Raw genomic sequence first — 25,342 nt, 5'->3', positions numbered from 1 at the left:
CTCTGCAGTCCCATGTGATTGTAGAGCTTTTTGTCTTAAAATATTTTTGCAACATGGCAGAGCAGTGCTAAACTATTTGTTGCTATTGCAGCTGTTTTGTAAACTGAAGATCAACCGTTTTAAGCTCAATAAATTCAGGAACATCTTAAACCATAACCCTTTCTTCCACCTCTTGTAGCGATTGGTGAGAATGAACATGCCAATCGCTGAGGACAACACAGTTCATTTCACCTCCACGCTGATGGCTCTGATCCGCACAGCCCTGGAGATCAAGCTGGCATCTGGTGAGACTCAGAAACCACAACTACCAGAGTTCTCTGCTGCCTTATTGACAACTGTGAGGTGAATGTGTCTGGTGTTGATTTAACGTTAAGTGTCTATGCATCTGTCCCAAGGCGTCCTGGCACAGCGTTTGTGTGATGCCGACCTGAAGAGGGAGATCAACCGAGTGTGGCCCAACCTGCAGCAGAAGACCGCCGACCTGCTGGTGACGCCACATAAGTGTGAGAAACAGTTGGTGTTTGGGCTCTGAAAGCTGCGGTGTCTCTGTGTTTTGTTTGTTTATCTAACTTCAACTGGAAAACCTTTCAATTTCTATCATTGTTCTTCATTATGTGGCACTATTACTTTGGTTTATATGCAATTAAATTCAGTCTTTTTACATAGCTCTGTTCCACAACAAATGTCGCCTCAAGAGACTTCAAAGTCAATACATACTATGCAGTTTGATCCTAGTTATTAACAATGCAGTTAAGTTTAGTTTATTATTCAAAGTGCTAAAAATTTTTCTGTCTAAGAAAATCCAGCAGATTGCAGTCATTGACCTGCAGCATTTAGTCCTCCTGGACGGGTGTCACCAACCATGCAGCAATCCCTCGTCCTGAATATGGATGTAGTAACAGTGGAGAGAACTCCCCTTTAACAGGAATGAACCTCCAGCAGAAACAGGAGGACAGAGCATGGACACAAAAAATACACCGAAGAACTGTTCCAGGAGTACTTTCTATGTTCAAGAAAAAGAAAAAGTAGACGGTAAACGGCAGCAGTAGCTTTACTGGCTTTGTCTAGGAGAGAAACACAGCTTAACAGATAAGTTCTGAGTCCGTTTTTAAAGTCTGTAGGATAAAAGAAAAACACAAATAGTTTGTTACAGCAATAGCTCCTTCAAATTCTCTGTTTAGAAGAGAGACAGGGTTAAACACACAAAGATGGAGACAGATTTATAATCTACAGGAAGAGAGCATGAAGGTATTGGCAGCAATAGCTCAGCTGATGTTCCTCTCCAGGTAGGTGTCACAGCTAAGTAAAAACTGAGGCAGGTGTAACTTCTACAAATACAAAAATCACAGGGAAAATAAACGTTAATAGTGAAATAACAGCAGATAATGAATCACTGGAGAGTAGTAGGAAAAAGTAGCAGAGTAAGGAAAAGTAATACATCCTCTAGCAGCCTCAGCCTACAGCAGCATAACTACAGAGATAGTTCATATTCTGTATTCTGTCTCCACAGTTTCCACGTTTTCTAACATTAGAGTAAAAAAACTTCAATAACTTTTATTAAGATTTTATGTGGTGGACAAACAGAACAATGTGCATAAATGGGCAGTGTAAGAAAAATAATTAGAGGTGGGACACGATTAGAAATAATGAGGCCAAATAATAAGAGGCTTTGTAATTAACAAATCATGATACATTTTTATCAAGTAGCAACTTTTGACACAATAAACAAAGTTTTTAAGTTCTAATAAATGTTAGTGACTGAATCAGTAAAAGACATGTACAGTTAGTTTTTGGATACAACAGTTTCTACCTAGCTTTTAAGCATCGACTAATTTACCTATACAGATCCAGATTAAATTCCATTCAAAATGCCTGCAGTTTTACAACTCGTACACTTCTTAATTCTTGAAGTTTGTTAATTAACTGTGAAAAAGTTTAAGGAGTGTGAATAGTTTTGTAAATTTTACTATGGAGTAATTTATTTTAATTCTTAGTTATGAGCCCTGCTCTCTAGAATCAATAGAAACACACCATGTTTTTTAGTCATTTTTTTTGTTTTTATGAAGCAGCCCCCCCCCCCCCCCCCCCTTTTACAGATGTGATAGAGTCCAGAGTATTTTTTAAATGCTTAGTCTGAAGATTTTCTGCAATATTTGTCTTTAATTACATTTAATTACTCTCCTTCCATCAGTTGTTCATTCATGCTCCTCTGGCTCCATCTAGTGGCTGCAGAGAGAAACTGCCTCAACCTGTCCTCTCCCTCTGTGTGCAGATAATGAGCTGACTGTGGGAAAAGTCTACGCTGCCCACATGATCTTTGACTACTACAAACAGAATCGAGCCAAGAAACTCCAACAGCAGAACCCTTCCGGCATCTCTCAGGTATGAAGCTAAGCTGAATTCAGCGTAATGATTAGCTCTACATTTCTGTTTCAAAGTCAAAAACTTTCCTTTTTCTAATCTTGTTATATTGTCTCAGAAGGAAAAACACCTACAGTTTGACAAGTTTCAATTTCAGTTATTATTTTCAAATGAAATTATTACAAATTTTATCAACTATTTAAACATTTTAATGTGAAAAACTCCACAGATTTATATGATCTTTTTTTCCAGACTTCTACAGTCAAACCATTCCTCTGAAATAATCTGCAAAACCTACTTGCAGTATATGAACACGTTATCTTTTTAATGTAGAAAATAATTGAAAATATGATTAATAAACTGTGGATTTGTTTTATTGTATCCTGTTTTATTACATAGGTTTCATCACTTCTGTAGTTGTTTTAATTTGTAAATAACAGTTTGGATCATGTGTTTCGGAACTGGGGTTCAGTTAAGAGGAAATGAAGAACAAGAAATCATTCACACATTATACAGATAAGATCAGTAAAGTTGTCTGATTGCACAGAAAACTGTCTAGGAAAACCATTTGGACAAATGATTAATATTGTTTTGCAGATTTGTTTTTACATATTTTAAGTGTAAATAAACAGCAAATAACAATGCATATCTAATTTAAATGGAAACAGCACCTTGCAACGGTATTAATACCCCTTGAATTTGACTGAAAAGTAAGTAAATTAGACTCAGTATGAATGCAGTTGCTCTGTAGAGGAAAGCTAACACTGCACGTCCCCCTGGTGACACGTGGTGATGGAAGCATCATTCTGTAGAGACAGAGAAGCTAGGCAGAGTTCATGAGAGCTAAATGAAGACAGTCCTAGAGAAGAAACCTGTTAGAGCCTGGAGTGAAGGTTCACCTTCCTGCAGGAAGACAACCCTAAACACAGCTCTGACCGTATCTTTAGGGTCATTGTCCTACTGTCTCATGTCTTTTAAAGCCTTTCTTCCAGGGTTGTATTTAGCTCCATCCATCCTCCCAGGCAATTGCTTGCAATGGGTTTTATTTATTGGAATCAGAGTAAAGGAGGGTGAATATAAATGCAAGTCAAGCCTTTCAGCATCATTTTTTTCTTTGTGTGCTTCTATTAGGATGTTATGAGCAGTAAAGATCTTATCCACAGTTAATATCTTTCTCAGTATCTTACGTTTGATGAAACTGATTCGTTTTAGAGCTCAGATTAGCTTCTTTTCTTCTTAAACCTACTACTAATGCACCCACTGTTCATGTAATGTTATTTTATAAACTTTTAATTCAAACATTTGCTGCAGTTTAAAAACTCAAAGGATAATGTTTACAATTTTATACCTGATGCTGTCTTTGCCCTGAGGTGCCAAAAGTAAACTAGTCTTCAGAGGAAAAAATTAACATAATATGCACATAAAAAACAAGTGAAATTTCATTTTCACTGAGCTCCAGGTGACATCTTTGAAATAAAGATTTCAAATATCACCTGTTAGGTATTATCTTCATTAGTAAAGCTGCTGTGAAATCTTCACATGCTCTCAGGATCATGCAGCATCTCATCCACCTGTTGGGTTTTCTAACCCTAACTGGAAAATGTGTTCAACAAGGAATTTTTCCATAAAACAACTGATTGAGAAAAAAAAGCAACATCTGGTTGGAAAAATATTGAATAATAGCAGATGTTTGACCTTAAAGCCATTTGGACGTGCAGATTACGGGATATTTCACCGCTGGTGTAAATGGATCGGAGGAATGATTGATTTAAATGTTTTCCTTTCTATTTTTAAATGATGGATTCTGGTTTGTCCTGCAGAATAAACTGTGTGCGCTGTTCCGTCCTGTGCTGCCCTTCACTCACCTACACCAGGCAGCGCCACCAATCAAACCACCTGCCCCACCAGAACCAGAGCCAGAATCCAAACCAGAAGCCCCACCCAGTACCACCAGTACCACCGTCAACAGTGCCACCAGCCGGGACACAGTGTAAGACACCTACAATCACAGTCTGTCTGCTGCTTTAGGGCTGACTGAGCACCAAACACTTCCTGCTCTGAGAAAATGTGTTTTTTAGCTAAAGGAGGAATCTGTGCATTTGTCCTGGAAAAAACAGAAGGGGGTAATCCACATTTCTCACCCATCTGAGGACCATGTCCTTACCATGATCTCTGGGGATACGGTGGGTCAGTGGGAAGAGTAGTCATCTTCCACTCATAAAGTGATGAGTTTGGTAAATGTGGCTCTAGTTTAAAAGTGTTTTGAGTGGTCGGTACGACCAGACTCTTCATCCTGGCTGCTTCACCATGGGTCCACACACCTTTCCGGTGCCTATTGGAGGTCATTGTTTGATGAGACCAGCAGAACCGCGTCAGCTGCAAGAAAGCAGCAACAAAACCAGAGACAGCACCCAACCGCCAAGATGGAGACTGTTCTGGCCAGTCTGAGCTTAGAAGTTGGTGACATTAAGCAACCTTGCTGGATTCCAGCACTCACCAGGACAAAGTCTAACTTTTTACCTGTGATACAAACCAATTTCTTACTCTGACTGAACAGGGGCCACCGACACAGTCTGCCAACCTTAATGCAATGTTGGACACACATTTTAATCATTTTAATCAAGAGCACCTTGACTAATACATCCAAAAAATATTCCCGGTATTTGTTTCGACTCAAGAAAAGCACACTGATTCCACAGAGAGTGAAAACAGAAAATACATTTCATACGAAAAACGGAGGAGAACAGTTATCGTTTGCTCTTTTCAATGAATTTTAATGAAAAAAAAATAAAATTGCCCATAAAGCTCCTATGTTTCCCCACACAGGCTGAACAAGAGGAGCAACATAAAACATTCCCAGTCTGGAGATTTTTCCCAGGCGGTTGGGAGGCATAAAACCCGGAGGAGGCTGCAGAGAGGCCAGTCAGAGGATGTGCAGTATTCCTCCAGAGCACAGGTAGAAAAACACTCATCTATTTTAAATTTCTCCCCTCTAAAACCTCCTAACTTACACTAACGTCTGTGTTGTTTTACAGCACCAGGCTGATCCAAAGCCGGGGGAGAACATTTCAGACTCAGAGGGATATCCCAGCCTGGAGGGCCATGCCAGAGCTGCATCTCTCCCTCGCCTGAATGCCGAGTACCATGTAAGCTCTTCTTCTGTTGAAAGCATCTCTGCATATCCGTGTGCTCTCTGTGTCAGTCAGTGTTCTTAAAGATGCGGGCACTGTGGACCTCCTGAATGTTCCCTGGTGGAAAAGTGAAATAAGCAGCTGGAATAGGAGACAGTGGACAGGACTGAGAAAGGCTAAAGGGAAATCAGCAGTAAGCAAACGGAGGCAGAGCCGCTCCCTGTCTGCCCGCATCACATCAGCCTGCTGACCCCGACCTAAACCAGCCAGACACTTTCATGTATTTTACAGGATCAGAGGCAACAAGTCGGACGGCAAACAGTTCATCTCTAGACTCACAAAGTCAAGCTTAGGATCACTCTGCTGCATCAGAAGTGAAATAACAACTTGCCATTGTTTTGGAAAAAATAGAAATTATTAGCAGAATAATTTACCGTCGTGTGAAAGTATTCATAAGCCTTAAACATTTTCTCATTTCGTCACATTGCAGCAACAAACTTTACTGTTTTTTGGGGGTTTTTGTGTGATAAATAATTGTGAAGTGGAAGACAAATCTTAAAAGTGTGACGTTGCATTTATATTCAGATACTCATAAATAACATCCAACTGCCCTCAGAAGTCACCTAATTGTTAAATAGAGTCCATCTGTCAGTAATGTAATCTCAACATAGAAGCAGCTGTTCTGTTTCTGGCCTCAGAGGTTTGTTAGAGAACATTAGAGAACGAACGGCGTAGGAGCTCCAGAGATCTGAAGCTCAGGAGGGAGAATCTGTAAGCAGGACAACTATTAGTCATGAACTCTACAAGTCTGGCCTCTGTGGACAGATGATGAAAAATAGACATTAGAAGTCCTATTTAAAGTTTTCTACAAGCCTTGCAGGAGACACAGCAAACATGTGGAAGCAGATGTTCGGGTCAGATAAGAACAAAGCTGAACTTTCTGGTCTACAGGCAAAATCCTTTATGTGGGATCAAGAAACATGTGAAACATGGTGGTGGCAGAATCATGATATGGGGATATTTTTCTTCAGCTGGGACAGAGAAGCTGGTCAGAGTCGTAGTTGTGACACGACAACATGTGAAAAGTTTTAACTGCATTAAGTTTGAAACAGTTTCCTAGAGAGAACAGAGCAGAGACACAAAAAGAACACAGAAGCACTGATCCAGGAGCAGTAAAACATTAATGGTTGTAGCTCCTTTAGTGGCTTCATCTAGGAGAGAAAGACAGCAGATGAACTCTGAGCCAGTTTTCAGGTCTAAAGTATGAGAGCACATAGAGTTAGTCACAGTAGAAGCTCAGCCAGTAGCCATGTCTAGGAGAGACAGGGTTAACACTGAAAGACAGGGCCAGGTGGATCATCTGTAGAAGGTGAGCATTAAGTTGTTGACACCAGCAGCTCAGCCCATGTCCCCCTCCAGGAATATGCCACAGCTAAACACAGAGCCAGGCCAGGTGTAGCTTCTAGAAATAGAAAAACAGAGAGAGAACATAAAGTTAGAAGCTGAAATAACAGCAAATAACACAAAATTGGAGAGTAGTATGAGAGCGTAGCAGGAGAGTGAAAGTGGTCATTATGTCCTCCAGCAGCCTACGCCTATAGCAGCATAACTACAGAGATAGTTCAGGATAATCTAAGCCACTCTAACTATAAGCTTTATCAAACAGGAAAGTTTTAAGCCTAGCCTTAAAAGTAGACAGGGTGTCTGCCTCACGGACTAAAGCTGGGAGCTGGTTCCACAGGAGAGGAGCCTGATAACTAAAGGATCTGCCTCCCATTCTACTTCTAGAGACTCTAGGAACCACCAGTAAACCTGCAGTCTGAGAACGAAGTGCTCTGTTAGGAACATATGGACCAATCAGATCTCATGTAGCCAGTGAAGGGAAGCTAAAATAAGAGAAATATGATCTCTTTTTTAAATTTTCATCAGAACAAATGTACAATTTTACAAGAATGTCTAGGTGTTTGAACGAAAAATAAAAACACGTCAGAGATTTAAAACTGGTTTAAAACTATTGCACAGTACTGTTTTTGTTTAAAATTGCATTTTGAATTTGTTTTTCAGTCTGAAATTGTTACAATATCATAATGCAGGAAGTGATTTATTGGAAGAGAAAAGATGTAAAGCAACATCTACCCCTAATATTTCTGTTTCTTTTGCATTTAAAAGGATCAAGTTCCATATTTTCCTTCAATATGGAATCTGGAAACATAGATTACTGTACATTTATTAATTAATGTGTATAAAAAAGAAACAGAATTTCTTTTAAGAGCTTTTACATTTATATGCATTACCTAATCAAACCGTTTAAAAGAAAAGGTAAAATAATTAAGGAAATAAATGTTAGAATTAAATTTTATTAGTTCTGCACTTTGTTTCCTAACCTTGCCTTATTCATTTAGTTTTGGGTTCAATAATCCAGTGCGTTAGTCTCATAAACCTCGGTTTTTAATTTATATAAATTTCGTTCTGAGACATTGCGCAGCTGTTCTTGTCTGCAGCGCGTCAATGTCGTGTTCGGAGGATTCGTTTCTCTATTTCTGGATTTTTCCACCTGTCGGACCTCCGTCACTCGTCTTTCCCGCACGATTAATGAGCACATGCTTTCCGTTTTAAGCTCTTTAAAGAGTTCATGCTGCAGTCGCCCCACAATGCCTTGCAAATTGTTCATTCGCTTCTGAATGTACTTCACAACCACAGACGTTTCTCTGGATTTTATGTGATCGACAGACAACAAGCAGTGCAATGATTTTTTTTATTACCAAATGAGCATCTGCAAAGTGTGTATTTATAATCAGCCCCCTTCAATCATTCCCCTGTAGAACCACCTTTTGCTGCAGTTACAGCTGCAAGTCTTTTGAGTTTGTTTCTGTCTTTGCACATTTAGAGACTAAAATGTTTGCTTGATCTTCTTGGCCAAATAGTTATAAGCTAAGATTAGGTGGAGAGACAGCATTTTTTACATAATTCTTCATGTTTTACATCAGATTTTTAATTGGATTAAGGTCTAAACTTTGACTAGGCCAAGCTGAAATATGAATATACTTGCTGGCAGTTTAGGGTTGTTGTCCTGCTGGAAGGTGAAGCTCCACCATAGCCTGAAGTGTTCTCTTAAGGCTTTACTTTCAGTATCGTCCTGTATTTAGCTCCAACCAGCTTCCCTGTCCCTGCTGAAGAGAAGCATCCCCACAGCATGACGCTTCCACCACCCTGCACTGCCCTAAAGATTGTGTGTTCAGTGTTATAAGCAGTGGGGGTTTTTTCCACCACACATAGTGTTTTGCATGTAGGTCTCATCTGACCAAAGCACATGTTTACTGTGTCTTCTGCATAACTTCTGACAGTTAAATATGTTTTGGCTGACTTTTTACAAAGCTTGCCGCTCTTCCATTGGGACCAAATTTTTGGAGTTTATGATTTAAAGTGGTCCAATGGATATATTCTCTGATTAAAGCTCTCCTTGCTTCAGTTTGCTGGACGCCCATGTCTTCGTAGGTCTGCAGTTGGTCCATCCACTCTCCATGTTCAGATGGCGGATTGAACAGAGCTCTGAGTGATGTTCAAAGCTTAGGATGTCGTTTTAGATCCCAACCCTGCTTTAAACTTCTCCACAACTTCCTCCCTGACCTGTCTGCTGTGTTCCTCTGCCCGTATTATACTGTTTGTTCTCTGATGTTCTCTAACAAACCTCTGACGCCTTCGGAGAACAACTAGATTTATACTAAGACCAGAAAACACACAGATGGACTTTGTTTACTAATTAGGTGATTTCTGAACGCAGTTGGTTACACTGGATGTTATTTAGGGGCGTCAGAGTAAAGGGGGCTGATAATATTACCACACATTTTGAATACCTGTGCATCATTTTCTGGGTCACAATTATGTACCAGTTTGATTTAGTCTCACATAAAATCCTGACAAAAAAAAGGAAATTGAAGTTTTTGGTTGAAAATGGAGAAAATATGAAAAGGATCCTGAGGTGTGAATATTTTTTCATGAAAGTGTCACCAACATTGGAGCCCAACTAGAAAGCAGCTGGGAGATGGTGCAGGAACACAGAGAATATAGAAAAGTGTTTAAAATCTGTTTAAAATATTACGAAAGCCTTCAGAGAATCTTGACATTTCATTTGTATATACAGAAATATTTGAATCAGCAAAGTAATGAAGCTGGACATCACAGTACTCTGCAAAAGCTTTTAAACCACCACTGAATTCTTCACACCTTCCATCTAAGCATCCAGTTGTTTTTTTTTATATTTAAAAGTAGTTTTGATCAAAGGTTGTCCAAGCTTTCTGAGGGTCTGCTAAGGTTAGGACTTGGGCTGCTTCCTCTCCCAGTTTTAGTCCAGTTCTTCTGTCTGTTGAAGCATCATGTATTTTGTTAAGGAGTAGTGGTGGGATGGAGATGGACAGACTGTCATCTAGAACAGATAGGAGTGAATCCACTGCCCTGCCACGTCGAACAGAGTCATCTGAAGTGCTTCACAGCTACTGAGACCACAAGGCAAAGCCAGAATTTACAGACTGGTTATATGACTAAGAGCCTATGGGCCCAATTGGGTCTTAGTAAAATTGTTTGGTGCACAAGTTAATCTTGTGAATTTTCAGGCCAGAATGATTGCTGAGCCCACGTTAAGTGCCTTAATAAACAGATAATTCCTGTGGAAATAGAGAGGTACTCCAAAAAATGGAGGAAAATTCAGCCGAAATTAAAAAGAAAACCTTTTACAGACGATTAGAAAGTCTGGAGAACTAATGATCAAACCACTTTAAAAGATTTTAGGAAGATCTTGTGGCTTGAATAGGAAATGTAACAAGATGAAGGTATACTCTAGACTTTTGAACAATCCTGGAACGTAAAAATGCAACTTGAGGGCAATGTGCATCATTAAATCATGACAGGACCCAGAAGAGTGCCTTGAGGAACTCCATATGTAGGCAGCAGAAATAAATCATTTTTGTATGTGGAGACTAAACCTCTCCCTCTAATGAATCCAAACTATGTCCCTTCAATTAAACTGCCAATAACAGGTTATTTTCAACATGGCTAACAAACAAAGAACCAATATTATCTGTTTAAAGGTTCTGTTGGAGTTTTGGACAGCAGGAAAGTTCTTAGGGTCTCTACTCTCCACTGTCTTCCCTTTTTTTCTTCTGTTGATGCTCACTGCTAATGTTTTGCCCACCTCCTCTTGTGCGTGCTGTCTGATAGCGGAGCCACCCTCGCCACGCCCCCGGGACCCACCTGGCAGTATGTACCACCTGTTGCACCACCACTCTGTCGCTTCTTCTCTGTCCTTCCCTTCTCCTCTTCTCCCCTTTTCCCAGCCTTTTCTCTCTTTATCTGCGTTTGCCCCATCACATTGCAGAGTTGACGCCCTCCACAATGCACCAGTCATTTCATATAAATGTCAGTAAAAAACAGTCCTCACAGCATACGCATTCACATGACCCATTAAAGCCATACATCCTTGGAAAGGTATCTGTATGTGTTCTCAGGGTACGTCAAGCTCTCTTTCCTGCTTTCCAACCAGCTTCTACAGCAGTACAGTGCTACACTTTGGTCAAATGTGGTTGTGAGTGTTCGTGTTGTTTTGTGTAAGGTAGAGACGGTACTGCTGCTCTTCTGTTTTCAAGAAAAATCTTTCAATTTCTTACTTAAAACATGTTTAATCTTATCATTGTGCTGATTTCAGTCTTAAAATCTTATGTCTCATTAGAACAAAGACATCTGATTCTAAGAGTCTTTCATACTTTAAATGAAAGTTTGAAAACGTTTGATTGCACCAATGTTTGCGATGTGAACAGAAATAGCAGAAATTATGGTACATCTGTTGTTTATTTAAAACGAAGATTTTAAGGCTGCTTACTGAGTAAAATAACTGTGTTAAGATTAGTTTCTTAACATGTTGTGTTGTCTTTGGTTTCTGACTGCAGCAATAGTTCAAACTGTGAGCTAGGAACAAGAGGAACAGCTCAACCACCTACCCTAACCAAACAATGCATATTCCTTGACTTATCTAATCAGACAAACAATTTAATATTTTAAATAATATTTAAATCATTACTAAAATTAGTTGCTGAAAGCCTGGAAGGTGAGTTTTGGGTCCTGTTCCAGTTCTTCATCTCAACAGTTTGATTGCTGCAATCCCAACTGGTCTACAAGGTAAGAATACGGTGGGGTGAGTAGCACTGTCCTTACAGTACAAGACAAAAACCTAACTGAAGTTAATTAAATGTCATCCTTTTTAACAAGAAATGTGCTGACTGCTAAGAAAAAAACGAATACTCCAATGCATACCTGCATACAAGTATTACCTGCATACAAGTATTACCTGCATACAAGTAATACCTGCATACAAGTAATACCTGCATACGATGCATACTTTGCGTACTCATACCTGCATATCATGCATTACATATTTTTCAAGATGTTAGAGCTAAAAAGCAGATAGCAGGTGAAAATCTTTTTGTAAGAAAGCGGTGGAGGCCTGAAGCAAACACAGAAGGACGAACGGGTAGTTAATATGGTATGATAAATATTTACGTGAATAAATATTAATGTATATATTTACTTACTTGCTGATTTATTTAGGTATCTACATATCAGTTTTTTATTTACTTATGTTTCTTTATTTACTTAATAATACAGATTTATTTGGCGTAAAATAATACACAATTTTGTTCATTTATTCAGCTATTCCTTGAATCAGTTTGGTGCCTAATTACTGATCCATTTAGAAACATATATTCTTAGTTAATTATTCATAAAATATTATCATAATTAATAATATGCATATTAATCATGTTTCTTGAGTACTTAATTATTACCTCACAAACATTTTAATTTACTTTTATATTTATTCATTTGCTTTCTGACTTACCTATCTACTGATTTATTTAATTTCTATTTATATATTTATTCTTGGTTTATTTACTTTTATATTAATTTGTTCATTTATTTAGATTTAAGAAACAAGTCAACATAGTTTCAGAAGTTTATGTAAATCCTAGATTCTGTCCTTCTAATCCACTGAAAATGAAGAAGAAACTAAAAACATAAAGAAGCATCTTTGTGCAGAAGGTTATCCACGGTCTGCCTGTTCAGTGAAAGGATGCCTGAAGCACCAAGCAGTTCAAGAAGTAAGGCAGATTAACCTGGATTTTTTGTTTAAGAAAAATGTGATACTAAAATACAACTCTGTTATGTAAAAATGGTAAAGTTTACTCAGTTGTGAGGGGCTGGTTTAACTTCTTAGATGTTTCTGCTTCAGCACCTCTGGATCAAACGAGTGGGTCATTAACAGGCCTCAGCAGAAACTGATGAACAGTTTAAGAGACGACCAGAGTTTGACATCTTTGTTTTATTCCAATAATGTTTTCTTAAAAATGTTCAGTTTGATGTTTGAGCAGGTCAGCATCAGATGTGTTCATTGGTGTTTCCCTTTAAGTCACAAGAAATGGGTTAATGCTGATTTCAGGCTGGTTCAGACACAGTTTAAAATGTTAAAAATCAAGGAATCGTTTGTTAATCTTAAGAAACTATTGCAAATACATTATTTGGACTGCATTAGTTGCCAGTGGCATCAGGTGTCAACTGAAGGCTGCTTTTACACTCAGTAAAGTTACCAGTAAACCAGTTAGCAAAAAAAAAATCCACCCCTAATTGGTATTTTTATTAGAATTCAGTAAGGATTAATCCCAATTATTTCCATTTGCCAAATGCTAGAATAGTGAGAGATTTCGTTGTTTTAAAGTTTACATTAATTAAGTTACTATACCTTAAAACAATCTGGGAAAGCCCAGTTGATGTATGGAGGTGGCAGCACCATGTTGTGGGGTGTTTTGCTGCTGGAGGGACTGGAGCACTTCACACAATATATAGTATCATGAGGAAATAACATTATTATTCAAATACTGAAGCAGCATCTCAAAACGTCACCTGGTCAGCTAAACCTTGTACACAAATGGGTCTTCCAAACGGATGATGACCCAAATCATACTGCCACATCCGCTACAAAGTGGCTTCAGAAAAACAAAGTTTCGGAGTGACCTCATCTCAGTTGCATCTAAATGATCTGGGTTGAGCTAAAACGGTGTGTGAGCAGCCCGCCCTGACAAACTTGACCCAGTTAGCCCAGGTGTGTCAGGAGGAATGGGCCAAACCTACTGTGACAAGCTTGTAGGAGAAAATCCAAAGAGTTCAAAACCAGGTCTTAAAGTTTAAAAGGAAATTCTGCCAATACTGAAGAAACGTATGTAAACTTCTGAATTTGAAGAAAGTTTGATAGAAAGTCTCTCATTATTATTCTGGCATTTAGCCAAGAAAAAATAATTTGGAAATCCTACCTGACCTAAAACAGGAAAAGTTTAGTTTGTTTTAATAATATATGGCAGTGAGAAGTAAGTGTTACGTGCCATATATATATATATATATATATATATATATACACCTGGCAGTGTTACCTAACCTTGGACTAAAGTGTGTCCAGAAGCCAAGCATCTAAAAGCGAAGGACAGTTCTGCTCCCCCACCACTTTTCTGTTTGTCAGATTAAAGATGACATCGGTTATGTAGCTTTAAGTTAAGTTACGCCACAGAAACCTGTTCATGCTTTTTAAAGTTTCCAACCTCTGTGTGTGGATGATCAAGCAACAAGTTTAATGTCGACCTTTAGAAGAAAGGTTGCTGCTCTCTAGTTGTGTGTTGTGAATATTTAATTGATCCACTTCAAGTCATTTGGGTGAAACCACCACCTCTGGCAAACAGTCTGCTTTTTATCACACTTCTTCTGTTTATCTCCCTCCTTTCAGCCAATTGTTGACCTCAGCCCAATTAAACGCTCAGCGTCCTCATTGACGCCACAGCACTCCCAACAGGATTTCAGGTTGAGGGAGCACGACCTGGAACGGGTCGATAAGACCTGGTCCTCTGCTGGACCAGATCAGGTCCAGGGGCAGGACAGAGCCCACCACCATCACCACCATCACCGCTGCCATCGACGCAGGGATAAAGACAAAGACAAGAAACAGAAATCTTTGGAAAAAACGTCCCCGGTGCAGCCGTCCTGCTCAGTCGGTGAGCCACTTGCTTTCATTTTGATTTGTTACCAAAAAAAAAGTTCAGTAAAAAGAATTAAACACTAAGAACAATTACTTTAACTCACTAAATAACACAGCAACCTCCACACTTACAGGCACCTCTGGTTAAAATGGTTTAATTCCTAAAAAATGGATGAAGGAATGAATCTGAATCTTTTGAGTCCTGGAAAAGCTATTCTCCTGCAACTTTTAAATGCATCCCTACTCTAACACACATGAGTCAAATGATTGAATCACCTCCTCACCATGTCATGAAGTTCTTGAGAGGTTAACGAGCAATTAATTTGATTCGGGTGTGTTAGGAGGAGGGACAGTAGCAGGACAGTGGCTCTCCAGGACTGGAGTTGGAGACTCCTGTCCTAAAAGCATAATGTCCCACCAAAACATTTTACCTTTAACTTAAGTTGTTAATGCTTTGTAGAAACAAATAATACAGATCTTCTCCTGTAAATTTACATGACTGGAGCATGCAGAGAGAGGAGTCTTTATGTTAAATATAATTGTTTTCAGCAAAAGACTCATATTGACGCCCTACAAATTACTGTGAAATAATTTAATTACAGCATTTTTAACTCCTCCTCTACTTTTTGAGTTGACTTGTGTTTCTAGGAACTTAAATGTTCCAGAACTTTATGTTTCTCTTGGGTTAAAATATGGTTTTAAACAAAGGCCAGTTTTTCTTAGCTGCTCTAGAAAATGTGAAAGACAAGAGAACATGGTATTCAAGTAAGATCTAAACGTCCTAAACGTGCCCATCTTAACAGTCAGAGCCATAATTAAAGGTCAATTTTAATTTTATTTGTGTAGCAATTTAAACAAACAAGTTGCAACAAATTGCTGTACATCAATGGTCAGCCACAACTATCTAACAATTTTTATGTCCTACCATCACAAGAGTAAATGTCTGGAGTTTGCTAAACTCTACTGGGACTTTAAGTGGAACCGTGGTAAGATGAGATTGGGCAACAAACACTCCAGGATTGGCTGGTGTGAAACAAAGGATCAGTGTGTGAAAAATCACCTCATGTCTAATGTGAAGTACGGTGGAGGACCTGTGATGCTGTGGGCCCGTTTCCCTTCCACCGGTTCTGGGAACCTTATTAGAGTGAAGGGATTCCAGGACATCTGGAATAGAAAAAATACCTCAGGAAACTGTAACTGGTTCATCTTTGGCTCTTCCTGCTTGATGATGATCCATGGTATTGATCTGGCCAAATCTACACCGTGCTTCACCAGACCTCATTCCTGTGGAAACCCTGTTGGCTGAACAAGACAGAGGAGAGCATAAGAGAGGACCCAGGACTCTCTCTGCATGCTGCGGTCCCGTGAAATATCACGGGAGAAGGCTGAGTGCTGTATATAAAGAATTAACTCTGGCAGCGAGCGCTTGTTTCCTAAAATGGGATTTGTTCACCCCACTGAATATATTTATGATAAATTGTTCCAAAGTTTACAGTGTGAGATTATGCTGCTGCAATAAAAGATCAATTTATTTTTTTTGGCTTTTTGGCATCTTTACCAGGGTGCCAGTGAGTTCAGAGAGCGCCACAAACTGCAAACTGTGTGTTTCTTTCTGTTTTTAACTGCAGATCTTGGTCACAGAACCTGGTTTTTCATTTCGGGTCATCTGCTAAAGTGATAAAAGCCTGAGATCTGGTGGCAGGATGGTTTTTGTGGGATCAGTCAAGGGTTGCTGCAGGGTTGAACAGCCAAGATAAAAGACCAAAGCAGACAGGGGTCAGACTCAGGATTTATGACTACTTCTTGGTGAGACCCAAGAACATCAGCAATAATGAAAGAGAAAAGGAGAGTTTAGGGCCTTCTCTGACACATCAGATTAGGATGAATAGGCTTCTATGCTGCTGTCATTGCAGCTTCATTCTGAAAACTGGAAATATTTCAACTCTGAAGACACTGTATCTACTGCAGACTGTAGCTTCGCCTTATGTTACCACACCCAAGAAAGAGCTGGCTCACATCCACAAATAAGTCAGTAGATTTTAATTTAATAAAAGTAATTGGAGACTCTTAAATAAAAACACAGTTAAAAGCAGTCTGTAAATCATTAAATGTGTACATTTAGATAAATGTAGAACATTTTAAACTGGTAACATCATTATTTATGCGTCATTGACTGCTTTTATCACACAACCTCATCATTAATGTTTTTATTTCTGTACACGTTTCATTCTGAAGAAATCAAAATGATGTACATGAGATAAAACAGGAGTCCTGCATTATCAGATAGAAGGCAACTGGACTTCTCTTGTTTCTTGAAGATGTTTCCTCTCTCATCCAAAAGGCTTCTTCAGTTCTGGCTGGAAGTACCAGGTTTATAGGTCGTAGTCAGAACAATCAAACTAGCAGATGCTAATGGGCCAATTAGGACACACGAGTCACTGGTTCTACCCTATATTCAGATCAATGTTTGCAGCATTGCTTGACGATCCAAACTTGTCCCTGACGATGCCATATGAGTCGTTTTGGTCATGTCCCAAAACGTTCTGGGGAGTCAGGGCTGCAGAGCAGGTGTTAGAAAGATGAAACCTGAGACCACTTGCTCTGTTTGGGTTTGGTTTTTCATGTTTAACAACAAAAAATCTTTCCCTCCTCTCTAAAACCGTTTTCCCTGCCCAAAATGTGCACATTGCTGTCTTTAGACGAGTGTCCCTTGTCCTCAGCGCTGTGGTGCAGTGTGGTATATGCTGTCCAGAGTAGCATATGTATCAGTATGTCTGCGAGGTCTTAAACAGAACACCCAAATCAAGATGTTTTTCAGCAATGTGAAAGGGGCTTTGTTTTCTGTCCTGGAGTAATTTCAGTATCCCAGCCAATCCTGGGATGGTTCTCCACGGTTCTGTGTTGTCTCCGTGTTTGAATAACAGTTCTCACTGTGGTTCTCTGGTCTCGCACAACCTTTCTAGACTGATAGATGTCAGTGGCTTTGTTTCTCATCTGTTCTTGAATTTCTTTGGATCATGGCATGGTGTATCGCCTTTGGAGATCTTTAATCCTACGTCAGGTTGCCAGACAGGTTCTGTTTAAGGGAAACAGTGTGGTTGCTTACAGTTTATTCATGAATTTACAAGGGCCAGTTGGTTTGTAATTAATGAAATATTTACCTTTATGTTTTTACCCAGGTTAAATTTATTTAACGATCTGAAACACTTGAAAAAAAAAAGCATAAACAGGAGACACTTGTGGGACAGATACTAGTCACACAAGCTTCGGTACCAGCAGCCTTTAAGGCCTTTATCCTTTAATTATTTTCTGTCAGAAGGTCATGATAATGCAAGCTCACGGCTCCAGCTTCCTTTTAACTCTGGTACCGTCCTGCAGGCTCATTTGAAGACCCTTCAGCTGATGGTTTGTCCAGAGAACGAGCGAGGGAGCGGGACCGCAGCCGCCCCCACGAGAGGAGACACCACTCTTCTGCTGGGGAGAAGCAGCGGTACTACTCCTGCGATCGTTACGGTGGCAGGGAGCAGTTTCAGGCCAGGTCGGCCGGTCCGAGCCGGTCCACATCTCCGGGAGACAGCCAGGACTCTGGTCTCATCAAACAGGTGAGATAATAAAAGTTGGGCTCCAGATCATGAATTGCTTCTCACTCTTCTGTCATTTAGGTGTGGGCCTCTAAAATAAGATGTTTCTCGTTTAAGGTTGGATTTTTTTTAGAGATTGGGTTCCTAGTTGTACCTGAATGCACCATAGAAGGAAAATTGATGGGAAATCTCCTGTTGCTAGACAGACATCTGGTCTGCATGTCTGCCATTAGAAAGACTTTTTGGGGCTGGTTGAATGCAACAGGCGGTTGGATTTGGACTTTATCCAATTTTTCTCGGTTCCAGAAATTCTGGATTATAAACAGGTAATGAGTTCAGAAGCAAGAGATAATAGAGAAGGTAAATAATTATAAACCACATCAAAACTCGAACACTCTGTTCCTCAGCTGATCAAAAGTTTAAAGAGGACATATGATGCTTTTAAATCCTTCCTTTTCACCCTTAAATCATCCAGATGTGGTCTCTATGAAGTGGAACCTCAATGCTTTGGTCTGAACTCCTTGTTCTTGCAGCTCCACAGGCTCCTCTTTTACTCCTGTTCTGAGGAGCATCTGAGATCAACTCGTTTTGGTGCCGTCTCTTTAAATGCTACTGACGATCTTCACACCCCGCCGCCCTCCAGGTCAAAGAGCGCTCCACTTTAACCCGTTCGGCCATCTTTGTAGTTTGATAACAATTGTCTTGCGGCGCAGAAACAAGACAAAATGGCAAAAACAATGTTAAACTGTTAATGTAATAATACTATCCAAAACATTCAGTACGGTTCTGTCCTCAAGGAGCTAAAAGCAGCACACAGCGCTAACATCAGCAGAGATGTTACTGCTATCAGAACAATGGCCAGGACGTCATATCAACACAAGAAATTCAGGTTTAAAATAAAGTTTGTAGTCATTTTATCTTTATTTGCAGCTTACAGCTTTCTTGTGTCCATCGTTTCCATAGACAGAAGGAACCAATCCCTTAATCAGATGAAGTCTTTCAGCAAATACTTCTTGATACTGGTGGAGGTTGCTGAAGAACTCGTCCTTGAAGTTGGAAAACAGGAATTTCCCCACTGATGCGGGAACATTTCCATGAAAAATAAAAATTAATCAGGTGCTTTGAAGAGGTTCTGATGCTGGGGGACGGTGTAATGAATTGTGTGGGTTAATACACCCAATAACCGAACCAAACTTATCCTCTTTCAGCATAGGAAACCTTGAGTTTGGACTACAACATCACAGCGAGAAATAAATATGGTGGATACGCGAAACTGATCAGCCAGAAGTCCATGACCTTATTTAGCTGTTCAGCAGCAAATACTGTGACGTAACAGATGAAAAAACGTAACAGTTGATAGAGAAAACTGAACAGACTGAACATTATGACCCAAACTGAATATAAAGATGTCTCCGCAGCACCTGGAGAGACTAAATTCAACTTTTCTGCCCTCCTACAGACTCCAAGTACACAACACAATGTATTTAAGGGCTAAAAAAGTGGATTTTGCATGATATGTCCTCTTTAAGACCATTAGCCTCAGAAACAACACAGAAAGGCTCAGTAGTGAGTCACCCTGCCTTTCTAGTTGATCACTCCAAAAATGTGGTTTAGGGGTGCTTCCAGTAGGCTGGTGGAAGTGTTGCTCCATGTGGTGAAGATGGCTTTCATGAAGGTCACCTACAGTCTGGAACTGATGTCTGTTTTTGTAACCCTCCTTTGGCCTCCAACCCCAAACATTTTCAATAGGATTTAGAACTGGTGAACATGCAGGATGGTCCAAAAGAACCGGAAAGCAGTCTTTTTTCAGCCTGGTGTTGTAAACTGCAGGTTAAAAATATCCACTCATCACGAGAAGACCAGTCAGAAGAAACGCCCGTTCCAACATCTCTCTGACACCCCTACACAACCTGAAGCTCCATTGTTCCATTGAAGGATGGATCATGATGGAGCCTCCTCCACTGTGCTGTGTAGAAAACATCTCCAGTGGGACCTCCTTGTCATCAGGACAATTTCTTGTCAGAGTAAAACTTTCTTCCACCTTTCAGGGTCCCACCTTTGGTGCTGCTTTGCAAAGCCCAAAAGGGTAAATCTGTGCGGTGAGAAAGTGTGATCTTTCTAGATGTTTTTTGTTCTCTAAGCCATTCTCTCGCTGATGCCATCTTATGGTAACTGGGTTGCAGTCGGCATCAGTGAAGGCCTTAATTTAGGTCAAAGATCTGCCTGAGTCTTCATGTACACCCCCCAGATCCACCTCAGCCAAGCAAAAACTGGTGTTTGGTCCCATAATCCTCAGGGTCTTCTGAGAAATTTTAATGCTGGTCTAACACATTCCAGCTCGTGGAGACTGATGGTCTTAAACATTTGATGAGCTGATGAACCGGCTGGTTCTGATCCACCATATGATTGAATTAGGAGAACCTGTAGTTTCTTCCTCAGGAGTGTAATCATGAAATAAGCACGCTGTCTAGGTTGTTCTCTAGAAAAATAATCTGTGTGCATAACAAACACGAACTCTGACCTTCACGTTGGATCCACCCAAGATCTTAGCTTTCACTCTGTGTAGATAACAAACATTCTGGTTCAGACTGGAGCTCTGTGCATGTATGAACCTGAAGGAAACAGGTGAGATGTTGGAGGTCCTAAGCACTACACATGTTTTAAAGGGTTAATCGGGGAAATACCGGGTCACAGGTACTGGATTGGAAACCACTTCACTAAGACAACCTTAAAGTCACGGTTTGGTTCTGTGTCCCAGCAGGGAATCACTGTGGTGAAGCTGACTTCTGGTACCAACACACAAGGCCGTGGTCGCAGGCAGCTCCCACAGACACCCCTCACACCTCGCCCCGCCGTGGCCTACAAGACTCCCACTTCCTCAGCTCCTCCACTCAGTGCCACTGCCTCTACAACGGGGCCTCAGGCTCGCTTCGGCCGTGGCATATCAGAGCACGACCGTCTGCTCCCGGGCCACGAAGAGTCTAAAATCCCAGTCACCTCCATTGGTTCGGACTCTAATTCGAACAGGCAACAGTTGGACTTCTCCCAGCCGGTCCTCCTTGAAGAGGGCGAGGACTTCCAGGACGCTGTGAGCAGCCATGGTGGGGGACAGCCTTCCAGAAGCGCTGCTCCCACCTCAGCCTCACAGGGAACCGCTGCCACGCCTGGCACTGCAACCAGCACGCAGGGACGGGCAGCGGGAGTGCCGAACGGGTACCACTTCACCCTCGGGTCTGCGTCGGGGCCCGGGAGCAGAGGAACAGCGGGTCTCGGGGAGCGGGAGGAGGAGGACTGGTGCTAGCTGGGCGGAAAGCTTTGGATAGATACCTGAAAGCTAAAAAAGTGCTGCTAAGCACTGATACCGGCCGGGTGCAGGTCGGTCCAGAAGGAAAGTCAGTGGACTGTTCTGTTAAAGGAATTCACAGGTCATTCCAGCTTTTTAGTGTTAATTTGTAACATCACAACCTCTTTACAGGAAAAAACTACTTTTTCTATCCCGCTTACTTGCACTGAGATTATAGCACACATGAAGACCCTTAACCTTCTGCCTTGGCTGGTAAATTCAGAAGAAATAAGCCAAAATGTTCTGAATGAAACTGTCAACCGGGCTTCAGACCAATCAGAATGCCTCATTCCTGATGTTATCATAGCTGCTCACACTGTTTAATACTTTGTTGTATTGTTTGTTGGTCACAAAAGTTTTATCCACTGAATAGCATTTCAGATTTGTTTGTTTAGCTGCTACTTCTGTGTAATCTTTGCCAAAAAAAGGTTAGGAAAGATGTTTTCATTCAGGTCTTAAGATTCTTCTAGAACGTCTGATAAATATGTAGAAACCATGAGTAGAAAAAGAGGCATCAGCCAATGGGGCAAAAAATGTGGAATCTCTTAGATGATGTTTATTTTACTTTAAAGCTGAAAAAAATCACATAAATAATAAAGAGCTGTTTAATTTAACAGATGATGACTTTTTAAAACATCTCCAAACAATTTCATTACATTGTTGTAATTGGTGGCATATCTTTTTTCAGATCAAGGAGGAGAAATATAGAAAATGACCAAATTTCCAGGAAAAAACGACAAATTGCCTTTAATTTACATTAGTAAAACTTATACCTGCACAGATCTAATTCTTCTAATGGGTCCACAGTTAAAGGGGAGGGTTTGCAGATCTTAACGAGCTTATTTCCAGGAAGCATGTCCAAGAGAAGGTCAAATCAACATGCAGGGCAGCAAAAGATGCCAGTTTTCCCAGTTGGTTGGACAAAGTGTGAAGGTTGAAAAAGTGAAGCAAGATCATTTTAGATCAGAGAAAGATGACCTGAGTAAGTAACCTGTTGTTAATGTTAAATCCTAAGTTAACTGTAATTAACCACCTTTTGTGTAAAGCTGAGTTTAAGCCTGATTGCTGTCTGAGCTTTTGAACCAAGAGATCACCTAAATAGAACCTGTTTGACAACATGAAGTAGGTCAAGAAATCTTTTTTTCAGAAATGGCCTCCGTAGGAGAGTGTTCTTGATTTGACAAACATCGACTCATTTGTATCTGTTTTCCAGCTGCATGCTGCTTGGAGCTTTCTGTCCTGGTGCTTTGAAGCCTTTCTGGATGTTTCCATTTTTACACATTTTCCATTTTGTTTGAACTTGCTGCAACTTTTCGACCCATCAACAGATCAACAGACATCTTGTGCTTCCCTCAGTGCTGGTTTACCTTCTAGAGTAAGTTTTCCTTTCCTTTCCAAAGTTTCAGCTGGACGCTGTCTTGTTGGGGTCACATTTCCTGAAAATCAATCCTCTTCTTCGTCTCTTTTAGCTGCAGAATCAGGCCTGTGCAGGTGTTTGTTGTAGAAATGCAAATTATGGGGTGGTACCATCAACACTGATGGATTGCTTGACTTTTATGTCAGTATTTGTGACATTTCTACATATTTTTTGTTAATTGCCTACGAAGTAAGTCAACCAATTATCCTCCAGTTGTCAGATTCCACATTTTCTGTCGCGTTTCCATTTGTAACATTTTTGTAATCTGTACAGGATGTGAAAGGTTTCTGTGCACACAGAACCAGAGGAACTCTTTTCTGGCATTAAGTGGCCAAATACCAAGTGCCTCGTTTACCACGACTCGTAAAGGTTTCAGCTTCGCCTCGGCTCAGAAGGACCGAAACAGAGAAAGCAGAGTGACAGTGGCTGGGAAGGAAAATTTTACTGAACAAAATTCCTGTTCAGTTTGGATTTAAATCCAGAAATATACATTTTCCTTGTACAATTCTTCTGGTGGTTATGTTCAAATTAGTACAATTAATTCAGAGTACGTGATGTAGTGCATGATAAGGGTTGTGAAAACGTAGTGTTTTTACTTTGGCTGAAGGGTTTGTGGTAAGCATTTGCCTTTATTCTCTCAAATAAACTGCCAGTCAGCCACAGAAAACGGTCTCTGAATGGAGAAAAAGTGCCATTTTTTAAAATCTCTATAAAAAAGGAAACATTTCAGAAACACCTGCCTCCTCCAGCATGCACCGTATTTATCCTCTGCCATAAAAGCCCAGATTTTCCGGGCTTTCCTTCTTCTCATCTCTGATTTTTAAGGGACCAGTGTGTGAGGGTTTGTTGGCAAATGGACCTGTATGTAAACTCACAGGTACTATAAAAAGTTGTGTTGTTGCAGATGACTGTTCACAAAGAAATAATATATTAAAAAGTAGGGCTATGCAACAGGACGACACTTCATCTTCCCGTAGCTTTACCCGCTGCAGTCCCCGGGTCCAGGCTTTCGTGAGACTGCGAGCGGATTTCACGTTTGTGTGTGAAGAGTTGTAAATTAAACGTGTATTATAAGATGTACAGCTGAGGCAGAAATGGCAACAAAGTGTGAAGCACCGGGTTTTATCTTTTGTTTCTATGTGTGGAGTCGAGTGCACGATGCCTGCTTTAAATCAACTGATCCACAAATGAAAACTGTGCTGCTGTCACGGCTCAAGATGGGTTTTATTCCAGGACGGCTGTGAAAAAGACTCGCAAACCCAGGAATCTGCACAGGCCTAAAATTAAAACCCACTCCAGGCTACTACATGTAGGCTTTGCCCTCAATCCTTACCTCTTTCCACTGGGCTCAACATGATTTCTTTTGAAAAGGTAAGGCTTGCTGTGTGTTATATGTTTGCTTTTGTCAATAAATTCTGAAAAAAGAACAATTAGCTTGACTTTCTTGATGTTTTTCCTAATCTTGTCTGTTGCTTCTAATGGCTGAGAAAGTCAAAGAGCGGTAAATATATTATTTTTATTATGGTGTTCAGTGGATAGTTTGGGTTATTTTTAGTGTAGTTGTGTAGATTAGCTTTGAGCAGACAGTATCTTACCATCAGTAGGCAGCCGTCGGTGTGATCCCAGCTTGGAGAATAAGGAGGGAATTCTCATTAAAGAGACAAGCTAAGAGTTTTTTTTATCAAAACAAACGTTTTCTAAATGTCTGAGTAAGGTACAGGGATCGATGTGATCTGTCACGATTATAACTGTAGCTTAAGTTTTTATACATCAGAATAAAAATGTATTTGCCTCATTTTAGATTTCTTGTTTTTTTGTCACACCTAAATGTTTGAGATCATCAAAAAATATAAATATTAAACTGACCAAGGCCTAACTACTGGTGTGCCTGCAGAATTAAGAAATCTCTAAAACAGAGCCTGTCTGACAGCACGAAGTAGGCCTAAGGGTCTCAAAAAGCCACACATCCTGATCTGATCTAAAGAAATTCAACAACAGAAGAGAAACAAAGTACTGACATCTACCTGGAAAGGGTTCCTAAGCCTGGTTTGATTTCAAAGATCAACAGGACCTGAACGCGTCACACTGTACAGGTGAGATGTTATAGTAGCTCCTGTCAAACTGCACGATGGAGGATGCCAGGGATCTTTAAATGTAAGTTCAGATACCAAAAAAAAAAAGGGGGAAAAACATCAAGGAGAGCGAATGATGTCCATAAAAATCCTAAAAATTTAACTTTCCAGGTATTCAGAGAGAACGTGAGTCAGATGACCTTTCCTTCACCATGGAACCTGGAAAGAGCCAAGGCTCAGGTACAGGTGGAAACATTTAAGCATGGTGGTCATGCATAGAGAAGAAATGAGAAAAATGTGCAGAGCTGAGAGAGAGAGGGGCACACGAGAGGACGGAGCTCCATATCGGAAACATCTGGGATGAGGCTCCAAC

The 25,342-nt window shown here is 40.3% G+C and overlaps 1 protein-coding gene across 1 annotated transcript in view; it reads left to right on the top strand.

The window, feature by feature from the left end:
- The window catches only part of cacna1bb (calcium channel, voltage-dependent, N type, alpha 1B subunit, b), a 214,162-nt gene extending 189,838 nt beyond the window's left edge, over positions 1–24,324 (top strand). The window contains exons 41-50 of the mRNA XM_047372543.1: positions 179–284; positions 396–503; positions 2,273–2,382; positions 4,182–4,351; positions 5,188–5,317; positions 5,397–5,507; positions 10,707–10,745; positions 14,308–14,572; positions 17,935–18,158; positions 20,896–24,324. Coding sequence (XP_047228499.1) covers positions 179–284; positions 396–503; positions 2,273–2,382; positions 4,182–4,351; positions 5,188–5,317; positions 5,397–5,507; positions 10,707–10,745; positions 14,308–14,572; positions 17,935–18,158; positions 20,896–21,438 — 1,806 coding nt within the window. The 3' untranslated portion in view covers positions 21,439–24,324. The remainder of the gene's footprint in view (positions 1–178; positions 285–395; positions 504–2,272; positions 2,383–4,181; positions 4,352–5,187; positions 5,318–5,396; positions 5,508–10,706; positions 10,746–14,307; positions 14,573–17,934; positions 18,159–20,895) is intronic.
- The last annotated feature ends 1,018 nt before the right edge of the window (positions 24,325–25,342 follow it).

Source organism: Girardinichthys multiradiatus, chromosome 8 (genome assembly GCF_021462225.1).
Source record: "Girardinichthys multiradiatus isolate DD_20200921_A chromosome 8, DD_fGirMul_XY1, whole genome shotgun sequence".
NCBI classification, from domain to species: domain Eukaryota; kingdom Metazoa; phylum Chordata; class Actinopteri; order Cyprinodontiformes; family Goodeidae; genus Girardinichthys; species Girardinichthys multiradiatus.
The sequence above is the reverse complement of the archived record's forward strand: the minus strand, read 5'-3'. Positions and strand labels throughout refer to the sequence as shown.